A 16,107-nucleotide genomic window follows, 5' to 3' on the forward strand; every position below is an offset into this window, starting at 1 on the left:
CCCGCGCTCCTCTCCTCTCCACCCCTCGCTGGCTTCTTCCCCGCCGCGCTGCGCGGTCGGGCCGCCAACGGGCCCAGCGCCCCGTCCGAAACCAGCGTCCGCCACGGGGAGAGGGGCAAAACCTCGCAGCCTGCCTCCGCTTCCTCGCGGGCACCCGCGCCACGCGCCCTCTGTATTAAATAAAGCACAGCCCGAGCACACGCAACAAAGAAATGCTCTGCCATTTTCTCATTTTGTAATTTTTATGTAGATATTTAACCCTACACCTTTATCAAACATATATATAATGAACTCTACCAACTAAAAAAAAAAAAAATCAAGTAAAATTCCAACTTCATATAAAAGCCCCCTGCGCACGCGGCGGCAGGGCCGTCCCTGCGGAAAGCACGCAGGGAGCAGGGAGCCAGGCATCGTCCCCATTTCTCCGCATGCAGGTTTCTCTCTCTCTCGTCTTACAGTCTGTGAGTTTCAAACAGTCAGAGATGTAATTAAAAAGCGATTATATATACACACATACAAAGTCAAACGGTGTTCCCAGGGGAAAAAAACAAAAACAAAAACAAAACAAAAAACAAAACCAAGAGACAGGTTTTTCCAAACGGGGTTGAGCTCTACGGAAGGGGCCGCACCGTGCGGAGGACGCTGCGACCAGGTGGGCGTAGGGAACGCACGGCCGCGACCGCGCCGGGTCTGCCGGACCCGGCTCCGTGCCCCCGCTGGCTGCTGGAGAGTTCCCTATTTGTTTTTTTTTTTTGGGGGGGCCGAAACCTGCGCAGGAGATGCTGGGGAGCGCGCAGGCCAGAGCCCGCTGCCTGAAGCAGACCAAGTTCAAGGCTCTTGGGGCGAGCGCCGTACGCGGGCAGCCACGGAGCGGGGGCTTGCTGGTTTTTTGCCAGCGAGAGAAGCAGTCGGGGGGAGGAGGCCCCGCGCAGACCCTGCAGGCGTCGGCGGTGGAGGTGACTCGCCCCCAGGAAAGGCACAGGGAGGGTGGGTTGGTGTTTCCATCACCACACAAAGCGCTTGGACCCTTTATTCTTCCCTACCAGCAGCAGAGCTCCTGCCCCCAACCCTTCCTTGTGCTCTGACACGGGCTCCGAGGGCTCGGGAGGCAAAGCAATTTGGTAATCAGCTAAAATAACATCCCAACATCGCGCATTTCATCTTTCTCTCTTTTTTTTTTTGTTTAAACTACTACTGGAAGTTTTATTACAACAGCAATACTTCTTTTCGTTAAAACATTTTTCTAGTCTCGCACCAACTGGGTGGCTTAGGAAATAAACAACCAAAAAAATACAGAACATTTAATTTAGGAAAGTGTTATGGGGCTCTTAAGGAGGGGGGGGGGAGGGAAAGAAAGAGGGGAAAAAAAAAAGGAAAACCAAGCGAAAGCGCTACTCCCCTGCTCTCTACAATGTCCGAATACCTTCGCTCAAGAGACGGGCGTCTGCTTCAGTACCTGGGGGGGAAGAACGGGCGTTTTGGTGCAAAGAAGGGGGATCCCCTCCCGAAAGGCGGCCGAGGCCTCTTCAGGCTGTGAAAGGGGTCTCTGTTTATGAAGGGCTCCCTGGGCCTGAAGTCTGCCCGCGGGTTCCTGACCATCATCCCGCCGCGGTTCGCACTGTCTCTGTGAGCGGGGCCGACGGGGGTGACGCTGCGGCTCGGCCCCAGCTGCTCTCGGGAGAGGGAGCCCAGGCCCACGCCTTCGCGCGCGCGGCCCAGGGGCGCGCCGCCGCCGTGGTCCCGCTGGGGCTGGGCCGCCGCCTCCCTGGGTCCCGCGTGCACGTTAAAATGCTCTTTCATCGTCCCTTGGTGAACGGTACCGTGCTCCTTGGAGAAGGCGCCGCCGCCGTGCTCCACGGCGATGGGAGGCGCGGGGAAGGGCACGCCGCCGTGCTCCCCGGCTGGCGGCGGCTGCGCGGGGAAGGGGACGCCGGCGTGCTCCCCGGGGACGGGGGGCGGCGGGGGAGTGGGGAAGGGGACCCCGGTGTGCTCCACGGAAGGAGGCGGGGGCACGCCATGGGGCAGCGAGAGCGGAGAGGAGGTTTCTTTCGAGAAGGGGTTAGTGTGATCCACGGGCGGCATGTGCGGGGGGACCGAGTGATCCCTCGGGAAGAGGCTGCCGTGATCCTTGGGGGGAGCGGCCGGGGGCCCCGGGGGGGGACCGACCGGATCCCTCTGGAAAGGAGTCCCGTGCTCCAGGGGAGGAGGCGCGATGGGAGGCGGCATGTGGTGGTCGAAAGCAGGGCTGAAGTTATTCGTTCTGAAATTGTTCACGCTCTCCTGAAACGGCGGCACGTGCTCCTTGTACTGCGCCTGAAAGCCGCCCATGCCGGGCAGCTCCGAGGCGCTCGAGGGCCCGTTATCGAACGCGCTCCCCGTGTTGCTTATCTCGAACCACCCTGACCTGCTCGCCTCTCGCCCGTGTCCTCTGCTTCCTTTCCCCAGAACTCGGATGGACTCGACGGTCTGGATGGGCTCCCCGGACATGCCCCTGCTCGAGGCGTTGTGGTAGCCCAGCGTTTCGATGGGGGCTCCCTTCTCCTCGGTGCTGTCGGGCAAATCCAAGCAGGACGACGACACCCTCGTCTCTATGCGGTAGTGCTCCTCTTGCTGCTGCTGCTGCTCGCCTTTGGGCGCTCCAGCCTGGCCGTGGCCGGACAAGCCAACCCCTTCGGTCGAGCCGCTTTTAGAAACCTGGCCGAAATGCTTCTCCTCGGAAGGCTTACGAGACGCGTTCTTGAGCATGTTCTTGAACTCCATCGTCGACGTGGCGGATATGGAAGATCCCAACGACTTGTCCACGCCCGTCGCAGGTGGTCTGCCCGCGGGGCTTTGGGAGGAGAAAAGCGACCGGTGGGGAATGGAGTGGGGCGAGTCCGGGTACTGCTTCTGCGAGAGGCCAGAGTGCACCACGGATTTTGGTAAGTTGTTGTGATTGGAGTCCGGTGCGAAAAAAACGTCGTTCTTACTGGGCGAAGGGGAACCATCCGAGGTGGAGTCGTTTCCCCGCAGGCCGTAGCTCCCGTACATCCCTGGAGATGTCGACAGCGGGTCACAGCTCTCGCTCTGATCGAGAATAGACCTCATCGACTGCGGGAACGACGACTTGACGCTAAAATCCTGCGATCTTTGACCGTAACTGGACAGGACCGGCTGGTACTCCGCAGCTTCGGATAATTTACTTGATTTCAAAATTGACTTGGCGGGCTTTTTCTCCAGGTTTAACATGGCAGATGGTGGGGGCCCAGAGTAGTCAAAGTCACGGTAATCTTCATCTTCTTGAAAAGATGTGTCCGGATAAAACTTCTCCTGCGAGGAGTCCATTAAAGAGGAGGGGATTTCCATGCTATCCGCGGGCTGCTTGTACATGCCGGCCGGAGAATCTCTGCCGAGGCTGAAGGGCCGGTAGGTGTGCACAGAATTGGGAAGCTCCTGGGGATAGCCATCGTCCCTGCTCTGAAGAGGCGACCTCGTGCTGCTGGGAGTAGAGGAACCGGGGCTCATGATTTTTGACAGCAAGGAGATGGTGTCGACGTTGCTCGACGTTGGCTTATCCATCATCTCGTCCTGGGTGGGCGTCCCACTTCGCTCATCGCGCACCGGCGTTCCGTCCACATTGTCCATGGAAGTGCTGGTAGGACCACGCTGAAAGTCAGCCGAGTGACTTTCCGTTGCGATGTTGGACCCTAAGCTGCTTAAAATCGGAATATTCAAGTTCAGACCACTGAAGCCAGGATTTCCCTTCAGGAAATTGTGTATCTTCATCTCCAGGCTTGGAGAGGGGGGTTCCGACTCCAGCTTCGCCTTTGAAATCTCAGAGGATTGACTCATCGAGGTGTCTGTCGGTAAAAGGGAGGAAGGGCTGGGAGGGTGGGAACTGGAGAACCCCAGGGAATTGGTTGGAGGCTTAAAACCAGAACTTGAAAGCCCCGCGGCATGTCCGACGGGAGCCTTAGTAACTGAAGTCGAGGAAACCTCAGCGGTTGACGAATTTGGAGAATAACCAAAAGTTTTGGATATAAAGGACTGAGTGTTGGAAGGAATATTCCTTCCCTTCACGCAAGGTACGGTTGTGTTGGCTGGCGATGCTGAAGTGCTCTGTGACGCGGTTTCGCTCGACTGAATGGTATTTCCAGCAACACTCTGAAGTAAGGATGACAAACCTGGAAAAAAGAACGCTGCGTTCAGATACTCAGGTAAGAGGCAAGAGAACTTGAACCGCTGCCGAGGGAAAGACCCCTGCATTTATACTACAGATGTTCCTTAAAACTACTTCATGTTCTAGCCAGGAAAACGACTGGATTTTGCTGCATTTAATATTAATGTTAGTACCCACAGAGGTACAAGCTTTTGCCAGAGGCTCAGATTAACCTATAAATGTAAGTTACAACATACGTCTGAGTAAGTTCAGTAATAACTCATCCTGGCTTTGCAGACAAGTATGAGAGGCGCACGCGCTGCACTGCTGACCAGAGCCGCGGAAGCACGGAGAGCGCCTTTGAGAAGTTTTCTGCTCTAACCGCTAGAAAAGCTCTCTCAGAAGCACAAAGAAACCACAGTGACCTCATTTGCTCTCCCGTCACATTCACTGTTCTTCCATGAAGTGCCCCGGGAAAAACGCCCAAAGGTCACGTCAGAAACGTGAAGATGTACAGGAAGGTAATAAAACACTGGTCCACAACACTTACGTTACCTGAGAAGGTCACCTACGCTGTGCCAAAAAACGTAACCCATTTCAATTAAGCTTTTCTCCCTTCATGTTCGCTGTGGGGCTGCACAGCGGCACGTGTCAGCGCCGACGCTGACGTCAAACGCACCGTTAGACATTCACTCAAAATCCAGTGCGGTACCTTGCAGTGCTGGCGCAGTCTGAGTCTGGGTTTTGGAGAGGGCAGACAGAATGCTTTCAGGAGTTATTTCCACTTTGGAGAGAATATTTGCTAACGGGTTTGAAGGAGCAGACGGAGTCCCCAGGACAGGCGTCTTCAGGCCACTGGTAAGAGCTGTTGGGCTCGTCGGGGTTCCTGGAGAAGGTCTTGATGCAGGGCTGACACCTAGGACGGAAGCACACACCGCTCACCTATGTTGATTCGTTAACAGGAGCTTTTTTGGCTCACGTTTCCCACAGATACAACCGCAGCAGAGTTCCAGCGAGCGTGAGCAAGGAGAGGCTCACGAAGCCAAGAGTCCCGTGTCAGAGAGACCGAGCCAATCTTTAAGTAAGAACTCATTCACGTTTATTTTGCGACAACTTAGCTTTAAAAGTTTACAAGGGAAAACTCCGCTGTGAGCTCTTCAAAAGCAAACACCTGCGCCAGGAGCACTTCAGCACTCACCTGTGTTTTTCATTACAGAAGTTAAACTGCTAAGAATGGAGCTGATCTTTGCCAGGTCAACGTTAGCAAGGTTAGGCAACGCGAGCGCTGGCGACGGAGGGACGGGCGCCGCGCTCACCACCTTGGGAGCCGGAGGAGTCGGAGGAGTCTGGGCGGGTGTCGTCACCGTCACCGAGGTTGTGCTGACGGCAGCGGTGGACGGCGCCGCTTTAGGGGCATTTTCAGTCTTCGCAGGTGCTGAAGGTGGAGCAGCCTGCTTCTCCTTCCTCTCTTCCACTGCAGCAGGGGGAGAACAAGCCCAGAATTATCTCTCTGCCCTTCAAGGGTTATTTAGGGTATGAGATTTTTGGGGCAGGGAATTTGAGTCTGACTCCCTTAGGTCATCTAAAAAGCATTCTGGTGAGTGGTCTGGGAGAGGGGAACCATCACAGTCAGCTCCTAACTTCCCTGCCAGGGTTGGAGGACTGGTGCAGGAGACTGCAACTCAAGTGCACCATCCGCAGCCCAGCGAGGGTTTTGCACATGCTCTACATCCCAAATGAGGTCTGCAAAGGGTATTTTGTGCAGATACAATTTCTACACGACCCCGCTGCCGCTCACGCAGAACATACCAATAATTTTAGATGTATCGTCCTCCACGTCGGAGAGTTCCATGTCCTCCACATCCCGATTATCTGTCACAGGCTCTGGAGACACCACCTTGCGGTTTCCAGCTGCTGGAGAACGTGAGCTGTCCTCCTCCCCCATTCCCTGGAAGGGGGACTCGGAGCCTGTTGGAGATGGGGCGTCCATACTCGGGGAGGGGACGGGAGACTCCTCCGGATCGGGAAGCGTTGCTTTCAGCTGATCTAGCTTTTTCTTTAGATTGCTCACTCTGTTAGCAAACGTTTTGTAAGCCTGAGAAGGAACAAACATTGAACTGAGTCTCTTTTACGGGAAGACAACATACCGCAATTACTCCTATAACAAAAGTAGAACACATCCTTAGAAAACCATCTCAATTTCCAATTATCTGTACCCTACTCTGAGAAGGATCTCAGCTTTGACTTGCAAAGCAAGGAACACCTAAGAAGGGGAAGATAAAAGCTGTTTCCAGTGACTTAAAACAATTTTCATAAAAAACACTCTCTAACAAATCAGCTACAGTTTTTGTTGTTCCTTTTTTCGGGGGAGGGTTGTTTGTTTGTTCTGTTTATACAACGCTGTACTGAATTCTCTCTGTTTGTTCACCTAGTTCTCATACTGACCACACCTAGTGTGGTTTCCAGAATTTAGGATCTGTTAGACTAAGTGCAATTATCTCCCCTTTTAAAAATGCAGAGGCGCTAAAATTGCAGCAACACGCAAGGTTCTGCAAACTCAGCTTCTGACCCAGGAATTTTGTAGCGTCTCCTTCTCACGAACAGAGAGAGGATGCGTTTTTCAGCCTCCAATGTACCCAGCAAAACACAGGCAAACGTCAGTCCACACAAAGAAGTCTGAGGAAAATCACACTTACATTCGCTACGACTTTGACTTCCTTGTACTGCGCTTCATAAAATATACCAGCGTTCTCGAGGGCTTCGGTTAGCGAGGGGCCGTTTTTCACTTGCTTGTCCAAGCCGTTTACAAACTCTTCGAGCTTTGAACTTGCTTCTTCAAACTCCTTGGAGAACTTCTTTCCTCCTGTTTTGTCTAGAAGGAGATTAACATCGCGCAGATAAGCCGTCGTCCACCAGACGGGGACATCAGCTCTCAGAAGCGTCCCCTAAACAGCAGCCACTGGGGAGCTGAGACAAGAGACCCCGCGCACCGCGCCACCGTTTGCTCCCCAAACTGCTCCGCTCGTCGGTTAGCAGCGACAAAGCCCTGCCCTGTGCATGCAAAGCGCAGCGGCAAGCAGCGTTCACGCACCGCGCCGAACAGGCTGCGCGCTGCGTGCGGGGCGATACCGCGGCATCGAAACCACTGCAGTATCCTGGAAGCGTAAAGCGACGCACATCATCCCTCTGGTGCGCGAGGAGTTCGATTGCATGAGAAACACGCTATCATCAGCCAACGAAAGGCACTGCAAGAGGCCGAGCTGCAAGCGGCCTTTGTTGTTTTTCAACTCGTTTGTGGTTAATGATAAATTAAGACAGAAGTGTAAAATTTTACTCTTGCAATTAACCAGAGCGCCAGCTTTTGTTTGGGAAGAGGCAAAAAAAACGGAGTTCTGCCCTTCCTTCATTATCACAAAGCGTTCATAACATCTGAAGTGTCATCACATCATCAGGGTTCACAACATCTACGAGGTACTACAACTGCCAACAACAATTTTCAAAGACTGCAGTCACGGAGCACAGCTTGGGCTGGTTGCAGTTCGACAATGAAATTTTCTGCTAACGTGGTTTACCAGCACTCTGTTCAGTCACTGCTCATACGCACGGCTTGCTATCAGACCCACAGCTGGCATTCTCAAACCGTAGCAATGAACGTCTTACCTTAAAACACTAAATCTGAAATTCTTTAAGGTGTACTGAATACGTTAAGAAGAACGCATGCTTTAACTGCGTATGAAGGCGTGTTTTAATGGTACAAAGTAAAGCTCCATCACTTCTGCCTTCTTTGAGCTCTGCACCAGCTCGTTTCTACACACGGGCCCAAATTAAATATTTTAGGCGCCTGTTCAGTGATTCTGAACTGCACAGAGTCCAATTTCTGGTTTAAGGCTCAACAGAAAGTACGAGTTCCGACATCTCAGAGCATGTACTCGTGCCTCCTTCAATGACGTCAGTTTTTATACATTAGATAGACACTGTCTTTACCTTTTAAGCATTTCAGTGTTTCAGTGCTGCACACATCCACTCGCATAGTGGAAAGCTGCTTCTCTTTCAGTTCTATCTGGTCTTCCGAGCGCTTATACAACAGCAATTCATCAATGAGAGACTGGGGCTGAAAAAAAAAATCAAACAAGAAAAGCATCCTCATCACGTTCTGCGGAACAGAACGCCCCGCTTCGCAAAGCTAACGCCGCAGATCTGCTTCAGCAACAAACAATGCTTTTTTGCGATTAACTTAATTCATTTCTGAGTTAAAGCTACTGCAGAAACAGACTAGGTGAACCTCTGGATTTTGAACCTGAAGTCCAACAGATCAGCTGACACAGGTTTAGGCAGCGCTGGCAATTCTACAAGTCTCCTGGCTTAGCTGTGATGATTAAGAATAGGGACAGGACTTTTTTTTTTTTTAAATCATTACATTCGCCAGTGAGCATGCATTTCAGCAACATTATCTTGCTCCTTCAGGGGGAGTATTTTAGAAGAATTTATTGCCACCAACTCCTCCGCCACCCCAAGCTGCACTTTTCACTACTAGCCCTAAAAAGCCTCACAACTGAAATGCCCAGCAGCCAATATCACCAATAAAAAAAGACACCGGATACTAGAGCTTCTGATCAAGCTTATGCTGCCGGTGGACGTAAGCCACACAAAAACGACAGCCCAAGGACAGAGGTTAGTGCAACAGAACATTTCCACCTGCAAACTTACTCTGAATTCAGCAACAATCTTGGACTTCAAAGCAGCTTTTGGGTTTGTGGATGCTGTTGGAAGAAAGAAAAAGGATAAAGAAACCGAGCAATTACAGGTTGATGCTAATCAAAAGTCACAAAACGCAGCTCTAATTAAAAGCATTCCAACGTAACTCAACAAAAGACTCGCAGGCTGCTGTTATTCACCGCAGCTTTCCCTCCACACGGATGTCCCTCAGTGCTCTGGCTTTCCGTTAGCTAAACCGGACACGGTCACGCACAGCTAGGTTGTCTGTGACGGTGGCCAACAAATCAGACTAGCACTTGACATTTTTATGTGCTGCACAAGTTTAGTGTGCATACCTTTTTCAGCTCTGCTGTTGGGAAGACAAGTCCCTGCAAAGGTTGATCTAAGAGTTTTATCAGATGACAGCTTATGCCTCCCTACGAGGTAATATTATTTCCTAAATGCCAGACTGAGAGCTACCACACAGCTCAGCATTTCCTTCAGATGTGGTCTCTCTTTCCTACTTACGGGGCTTAACCAAGCTCTCAACCTTAAAGAAAAAAAAAAATCCTACACCCCTATTCTGACATCTCCCTAACGGGATGGACGGAATCCCACCATCAGGAGATGCTAAATCCATTTGTGTCTGGACAAAAGAGGAGAAACGTGTGATATGAGGTGAAACGCTACATCCTTCGTCCGTGCTGAATGTACTCTGGTTGGGGAAAGCAGCTTGTGATGTTAGCCAAGTAATAAAAGCTTCCAAGCTCTTTTGTTAACCTTCTGCTCTCAGCACTGGTACCGGCAGGCGTGTGCTGCATCTCACCCCTACAGTTCCATCATCTTGCATTCGGGGCTTTAGTGTACAGTGAGATTAGTGTATTAAAAATGCATTGCCAGCTAGTCTGCACTCCTGGGAATGTTGGATGGAAAAGTTCATTAGCTGCACTGACAGCTTCCAGGTTTCTTTTATTCTATCATCTAGTTTGCTGGTGAAGATGTGTTCCTGAACATGAAGGTCCTGTCCACCATGCCTTCCTGCCGCCAAAGCGCAGGGTTCTGTCTGTCTTCTCTCCATCTCTGCATAGTCTAACGCCAGTTTCCAAGAGGTTTCACCCGATCTTTCCTCTACTCTCAAGACTTTTTTTTTTTTTTTTCATACTTCATTCCTTTAAAAAAGTGGTTCTCTAGCAACAACTCCTTGGCACTTTACATATTAGTCTGTAAGGAGCTTTACAAGCCTGGGAGGTGCATGCTGGCTCGTATTTTAGTCCAGGTACTTTGCCCGTTTAGGGCTAGCCTTTCTTCTGTTCCTCAAGAAGGCAATTTTTATATTAGTTCAGAGAGTTCACATTGTTTCCTTACTTTGAGATTTCTTCCACGGCTTATTCGGTTGTTTGTTCAGAGTTTCTTTCAGCTGCTTCTGAGTTTTGAAAGTGGTACCTGGAAAACATTTCATTTTTTGCAGTCTGGCATTATGGGATTCCTTTAAGAATCTGGTTTTTGGTGCCATATGGTTGTACGGTAGAAAGAGTGAACAGAAATTTGTTTTAAAATACCTAGACCAACTTCCTTCGGTGAGCTGCTGGATGCCCAAGAGAACCTAAGTTTACTCAGGGATACAGCAACCTGCGGGGTGGTCTTCCATTTTTAAATCAAGTTTCTGTTTGCCCTTGCACTACGACAGTTCAAAAATCACAGTAACGACCAAAATAAAAAGGAAAAACACAATGCGTCTAAAAATAAAACTAAACCGCCTTTTTTTTTTTAAACCGCTCTTTAGGCAGGCTTTTAGGAAATTAGCATTCAACAGACAAGTAACGCAAGCTGCAAAAACAGACATAATACCTAGATTGCAAGTGATCGGAAATACATTTAAAGTTACAGCAGCTCCAGGTTTCCTAAGGCATACGTAAAGTTCACTTCTCAACATGCAGCGCTCAACTACAGACTCTCCGCGTGCCAAAATCCGAGCCCAAGGTGCCGGATCTCTCTGCAACAACTACAACTGGCCCTTCGAAACCACAGGCAAGGACCTCCCGCAGCTCCTTCGGCTGTTAGCGATGTAACCAAACAAAGCACAAACAGGGTCTAATTTCCTTCAAGAGAAGCTCAAATACTTGTCTTCGGCTAACTGTGTTGGCTAATTGCTGGTTTTAACTGACTACACATGCTTCCAAGTCAGTACTAGTGATTTCGGTTTTTAAGCAGAGTGTCTCAATAAGTACTCGAGGACAAACGGGCTACCTCAGCCTCCAGCTTTGCTTTCAGCCCGTTTCCTACACGACAAATATTACTAAAACCAACTTATTACTAAAACTGAGTAGGAAGGAACAAAGCCGCCTTCGTTCTTCACCCCTCCATCACAACTGAGACTCAGCTCAGGTGTAAGAGCGCTCGCACACAAGGGAAGTGCCAGACACAGCCTCTCCCGGGGCACAACGCTCGGGACTTCCAAGAGCGCTTCACATCCATCACATGCGGGTTTTACTCTCGGCTGGAACAACTCCAGCTTCCCTTAAAGGATTCAGAGCCGTCTTTAGGAAGGTACAAGAAGCACGAAGCGGACACATTCGGTGCCCCTCACACCTCACTACCTTCACTTTCTGCTCCGTGCAAGTGTAGAAAGAGCACAGACGCACGACAAAGGCATTTCGCTCTGGTATCAGAAATATTCTCTGACCTTATCAAACTTGCATGCGTGTTGGTAAGTTAAGAACCACAAAGGGCAAATGACTTACTCAGAGCTTCTTTTAGTGCCAAAATAGTTTCCTCAGGGTACACGTTTCTGTCCTCCCAGATTTTGAAGATTCTTTCTATGGATTTGGAAACTGACGGATCCCTGAAAGAGAAGAGCAGATCGTTTTTTTTTTTTTCCTCCACACACACACCCCAATTTCTCATGATTCTAAAAACAGTGAAGTAATTCTAGGTTAAAATCAAAAGTTCCCGAGACCCTTCAGACCAGGAAGTTGCCTATCCAGGGGAAGACATGCTGCTGCACGGCGTCCTAGTGAAATCCCGGCTGCAGCCCACCCGCTTGAAGTCAGACACACAGACACGCCAGAATTGCAGCGGATCAGGGCCACAGACATGCCTTTTGGGGTAAAAGTAGGTGGTTTCAGAGCAGTAAGAGTAAAAAAGAGCCTGAACCCTGCGAAGATCCAGAAGCAGCTGCCCTGAAGGACCTGAGCGGGGAATAACGAGCTCTGATCGGGAAGGAGAGAGGACGGGAACGCCTGGAGCCCCCGAGATGCTCACGGGAGAGAGAAAAGCCTTCGAGGGGCTTCGCAACGAGGGGCGGCCAAATCACGTCCCCGCGATACATGAACGCTAGCAGACAGACGCAGCGAGTTCACTGCGATTTCTCCCACGTAATCGTTTCTAACCCAAAATCTGGACTAGAGACTGACTTTGAGAACCTGTAGATGTAGGTATGTGAGAACCTGAGGGTGAAGGAGATCCCCCTGGGGCCAAAAGGCAGCTGCACGCCCTCCTTGCAGAGCCCGGGACGGGCACAGCGCTCGGCGTCACAGCACCGGGCTTCACAGCACAGCCCCGGAGCACTTTTAACACGCCGAGTGGCCTCATGAATGCGGGACTGGTCTCTGCAAGCACGACTGTGCGAGCTAACACCTTTAAAACGAGGGGTTCTAAAAGGCCGAATTCAGGAACCCAACAGGAAAAAATCCTTGACATTTTGCTGACGTTTCTAGAGCTTGAGATGTGAAAGGAATGGAGGGGAAAAAAAAACAAAACGCGTTTTTGGAGGCACCAAGCCTTCCAGCACGCCGCTACTTACTTCACTAACGAAGCCGCTTCAGGCAGCACTTCTGCAAACGTATCGCGGAACACGATGGCGTTTTTTCTCTTGCAGTTCTGTATCACATCGTTGGCCAAGTAAAAAAGGTTCAATCGATGAGGAAAGGCAGCTAAAGACAAAAAAAAACAAACAAACAACATTCAGATTCATCATCAGGTAAGAGCAGCCGTGTCCACAGCACTTTTAATATAATTTAAGTGCCTGCTTTTATTTTTGCAGCGCTTCTGTCTAGCAGCAAGCCCAAACTAACGGGAGAAGCCAGGAGCTAGAGGGGACAGCTCCCAGCGCCCTCGCTTCCACGTCTCCCCAGAAGTAAATGCCGTTCCCAGTAACGTCAGGCCCCTGTCCTGACTCGGGCACAGCAAGAACACAGAAAAACCCACCAAAACCCACCAAATTTCCATGCCATCCCCTCCACAAGAGGAAGGTAGCACCAGAAGGAGCGGCAGCAGCCAGCGCTAGGAGGTCAAATGCTGGAGCGCGGGGCTCGTACGGCCCCTGAAGCTCTGGAATCGCACGATTTTCTAGGAATAATCACATTTAACCCCTTCCCTTTCGTTTTGTTAGAGCTGCAAGGGCTTGTAACAGCCTCCAAGAGTCATGGCTTTTCCCAGGCCGCTTTTATCTTGCTCACGTTCAGTTCCAAAGTCAATTATTTCACCCAGCCTTTTGTCGTAGCGCGGGGAGCCTGGTCCACGTGCTAAATAACTTCTTGGCTGAACAACGCAACGCGGGGATTTGGACCCAGGAAGGGGGACAACCCACGATGGAGCCGTGCCCCCGAACAGGCACGCAGCCTCACGGGCTGAACGCTTCGTTTCCCCCGTTTCTCCCCCTCTTCGTCCTGCCCACGGCGCTCCGTTTTCCTACCAAAAATCCCCCCAGGAGGAAGAAACCAGCCCCCAAGCAAGGCCCAGCGGCTGCTGTCACGGAAAAGCCGCACGAAAGAACCGAAATGCCTTCAGGGTGTCTGTCCACAGGGGGGGGAGACGGACCCGAGCAGCTCAAGCACCGCCAGGGCTGCACCAGGGCAGCCTTGAAGTCGCCGGTAAGAAAATAAAACAAAGGAAAAAATAACAATAACAAAGAAAAGCCCGCGTCGGTCCCAACGGGTCAGGGGGAGCCAACAGCTTGGCGGCGACCAGGAGCTGGCAGAGCAGGAGCAGAGCACCAGCCTCCAAAAGAGAGCAATTAAATGACTTTTGATGAACCTGGGGACAAGATAAAGGCTAATAAAGGAGTACGAATGAGAGGAAGGGGCCGCGTCAGGAGCGTGGGGTAGGAAAGGGGCTTTGGAAGCCCTCTGGAGCGGAGAAGCTGTGCAGAAGGACGTCGCTGGGCGCAGAAAGACGAACGCCGTGGCCACGGGGTCTGGGGAAGGGTCTCAACGCCGCGAGCGAGCGGGACGGAAGCTCTGAAGAAGAAAAATGAGCAGGGCTGTGCCTGAATAGCACTGGAAGCGAGGGCCCAGGCCAAGCGAAAGCCTGCCCTGAGATGCAGGCAGGAAATTCGGAGCCGGGTCACGACGCTGAGCCTGACCCACGGCGAGATGCTCAGGGGATCCCAGGATGAGGAGCCAAAAGGCTCGCGGCGGCAGGAGGAGAAGCCGCTCCGCACGTCCCCGAGCACGGAGAGGGAGCTGGAGGCCGTTCAGCTGTGCTCAGCCCTCGGTACCGTCACCTCCACGTCCCTACAAAGCTCGCCTCGGCTCCCTCAACGCACCAAACATTCACGCAGCGGCGAAGCGGGAGAGAGAACCCAGCCTTATTTAGGCTTGGGGAAACATTTCCCTCCCCCGGGCCAGCGCCGTGCCTGCTGCTGGCGTTTGCCAAAGGGGAGCTTCGACCCCCAGCACTTGTATTTCTTATTTACGCCTCTGGCAGACCGCTCGTCCCAGGGATCAGGACGGTGACGATGCCTTAGCCCCGCGCTGAGCACATCTCCCCATGCACCTCTCAAAACAACGCGCCGGAAGAACCGAAGCGAGCGCGGGCAGGATTCCGGAGGCCCGAGGTACCACCGGCCAGGTACAACAACAATTTTTTTTTTTTTTTAAAAAAAAGAGCACGGACACGTGATTCTAAGCAGAAAGCTTACCCAGGAGCTACGCGATGCCGGAATATTTCTGGGCAATCATGCCTCGGAGACCGCCAGATTGCAGCTCGCTCCCCGGATTAGGTCGGAAACCTGGGGCACGACCCCACGGCTCCAAGACCTCCTCCTCCTCCTTCCCCCAGCTGGAAGCAACCGACCGGGCCCCGCAGGAGGCCCTGGACTTTGGCAAAGCGGTGCCGCCACCGAGCTGCCCCCTGCCCAGGCGCACCTGCACGCCCCGACCTGCCCGAGAAGACCGCGGGGCAAGCGGCCGGGGCTGGAATATGGGGCTGGGGACCCCGATCCGTGTCCGTGTTCACGTGGGGACCCCGGCACCTTGGGGACCCCACCAATTTGGGGACCCCCCACCAGCACGGGGACCCCGTCGAGCCCGCCCAAGGACACGAATGCCAAGCCCGCAGCGAGGCCCCGTTACCCCCAGGGCTCCCCCCATCCCCCTCGGGACCCCCAACCCTTGGGATTTTTTTTAAGGGGGGAGCCCCCAGGAGAGGAAAGAGGGAGGGGAAGGGGGGGGGGGAAGGGGCGTCCCCCGCCCCCGGGCCGCACTCACAGCGCCGCAGCCACTTCATCCAGTGGTAGACGATGGTGCTGTGGTGCCGCTTGTTCTCCAGGCACCAGGAGGAGAGGCCCTGGATGGACTCCATGGTGTTGGTCACCGCCTGCAGCTTTCTGTCGAGCGAGGCCTCCAGGGCGCCGGCCGACGACGACGACGACGAGGAGGCGGCCGAGGAAGAGGAGGAGGAAGACGACGAGGCCCTGCCGCCGCCGCCCGCCGCCATCTTCCTGCCCTCCTCGCCCAGGCGGGGCCTCGGCCGCTCGGCGGAGCCTCAACGGCCGCTGCCCGCCGTGACGGGGGGGGGGGGGCCGCAGCCGCCGCTTTTACCCCCCCTCAGGCCCCGGGGGGAAGGGGGAGGGGGGGGGAAGGGGGCAAAAACACCGCCGGGGCCCGCAGCGACGCGGCGGGGAGAGGCAGCGGATAACGAAGCCGCCTCAACGAAAGGGTTCGGCGGCCGGAGGGGGCCCGGCCCCAGCCCCCCGCAGCCCCCCCCAGCCGCGGATGCGGTGAGGAGGCGGCGGACCCGGTCACTCGGCCGCGACCCCCCCCGAGCGCAGCGCCCGCCCCCCCGCCGCCATTTTGTGCCAGGCTCCCTCACACGGCGCCCCCCCCCCGCCCCCCTGCTCCGTCCCCTCACGCGCTGCGCATGCGCTCTGCGCACCCCCGCCCGCCCGCCTCCTACGCGGGGCTCCCGGCCTGCCCCGCGGCACAAAATGGCCGCCGCCGGGGCGGGAGGGGAGGGGAGGAGAGGGGCGAGGGGGGGGAGCGCTGAGGGAAGCT

The 16,107-nt window shown here is 53.4% G+C and overlaps 1 protein-coding gene across 2 annotated transcripts; it reads right to left on the reverse strand.

The window, feature by feature from the left end:
- Positions 1-882: 882 nt before the first annotated feature.
- On the reverse strand, positions 883-15,947 carry RPRD2 (regulation of nuclear pre-mRNA domain containing 2). 2 transcript variants are annotated; one of them, XM_083813184.1, is made up of 11 exons: positions 15,322-15,947; positions 12,636-12,765; positions 11,575-11,675; positions 10,199-10,276; positions 8,846-8,898; positions 8,123-8,249; positions 6,835-7,010; positions 5,948-6,233; positions 5,337-5,612; positions 4,851-5,054; positions 883-4,163 (listed from the first exon to the last, which is right to left on the reverse strand). In XM_083813184.1, the coding sequence occupies exons 1-11, from the start codon at positions 15,548-15,550 to the stop codon at positions 1,450-1,452; spliced, it is 4,374 nt and encodes a 1,457-aa protein (XP_083669310.1). In that variant the 5' UTR covers positions 15,551-15,947; the 3' UTR covers positions 883-1,449. The 2 variants fall into 2 exon arrangements, with proteins under 2 accessions (XP_083669310.1, XP_083669311.1); XM_083813185.1 differs by lacking the exon at positions 10,199-10,276.
- Positions 15,948-16,107: the final 160 nt, after the last annotated feature.

Source organism: Anser anser, assembly GCF_964211835.1.
Source record: "Anser anser genome assembly, chromosome: 28".
Lineage (NCBI taxonomy): Eukaryota > Metazoa > Chordata > Aves > Anseriformes > Anatidae > Anser > Anser anser.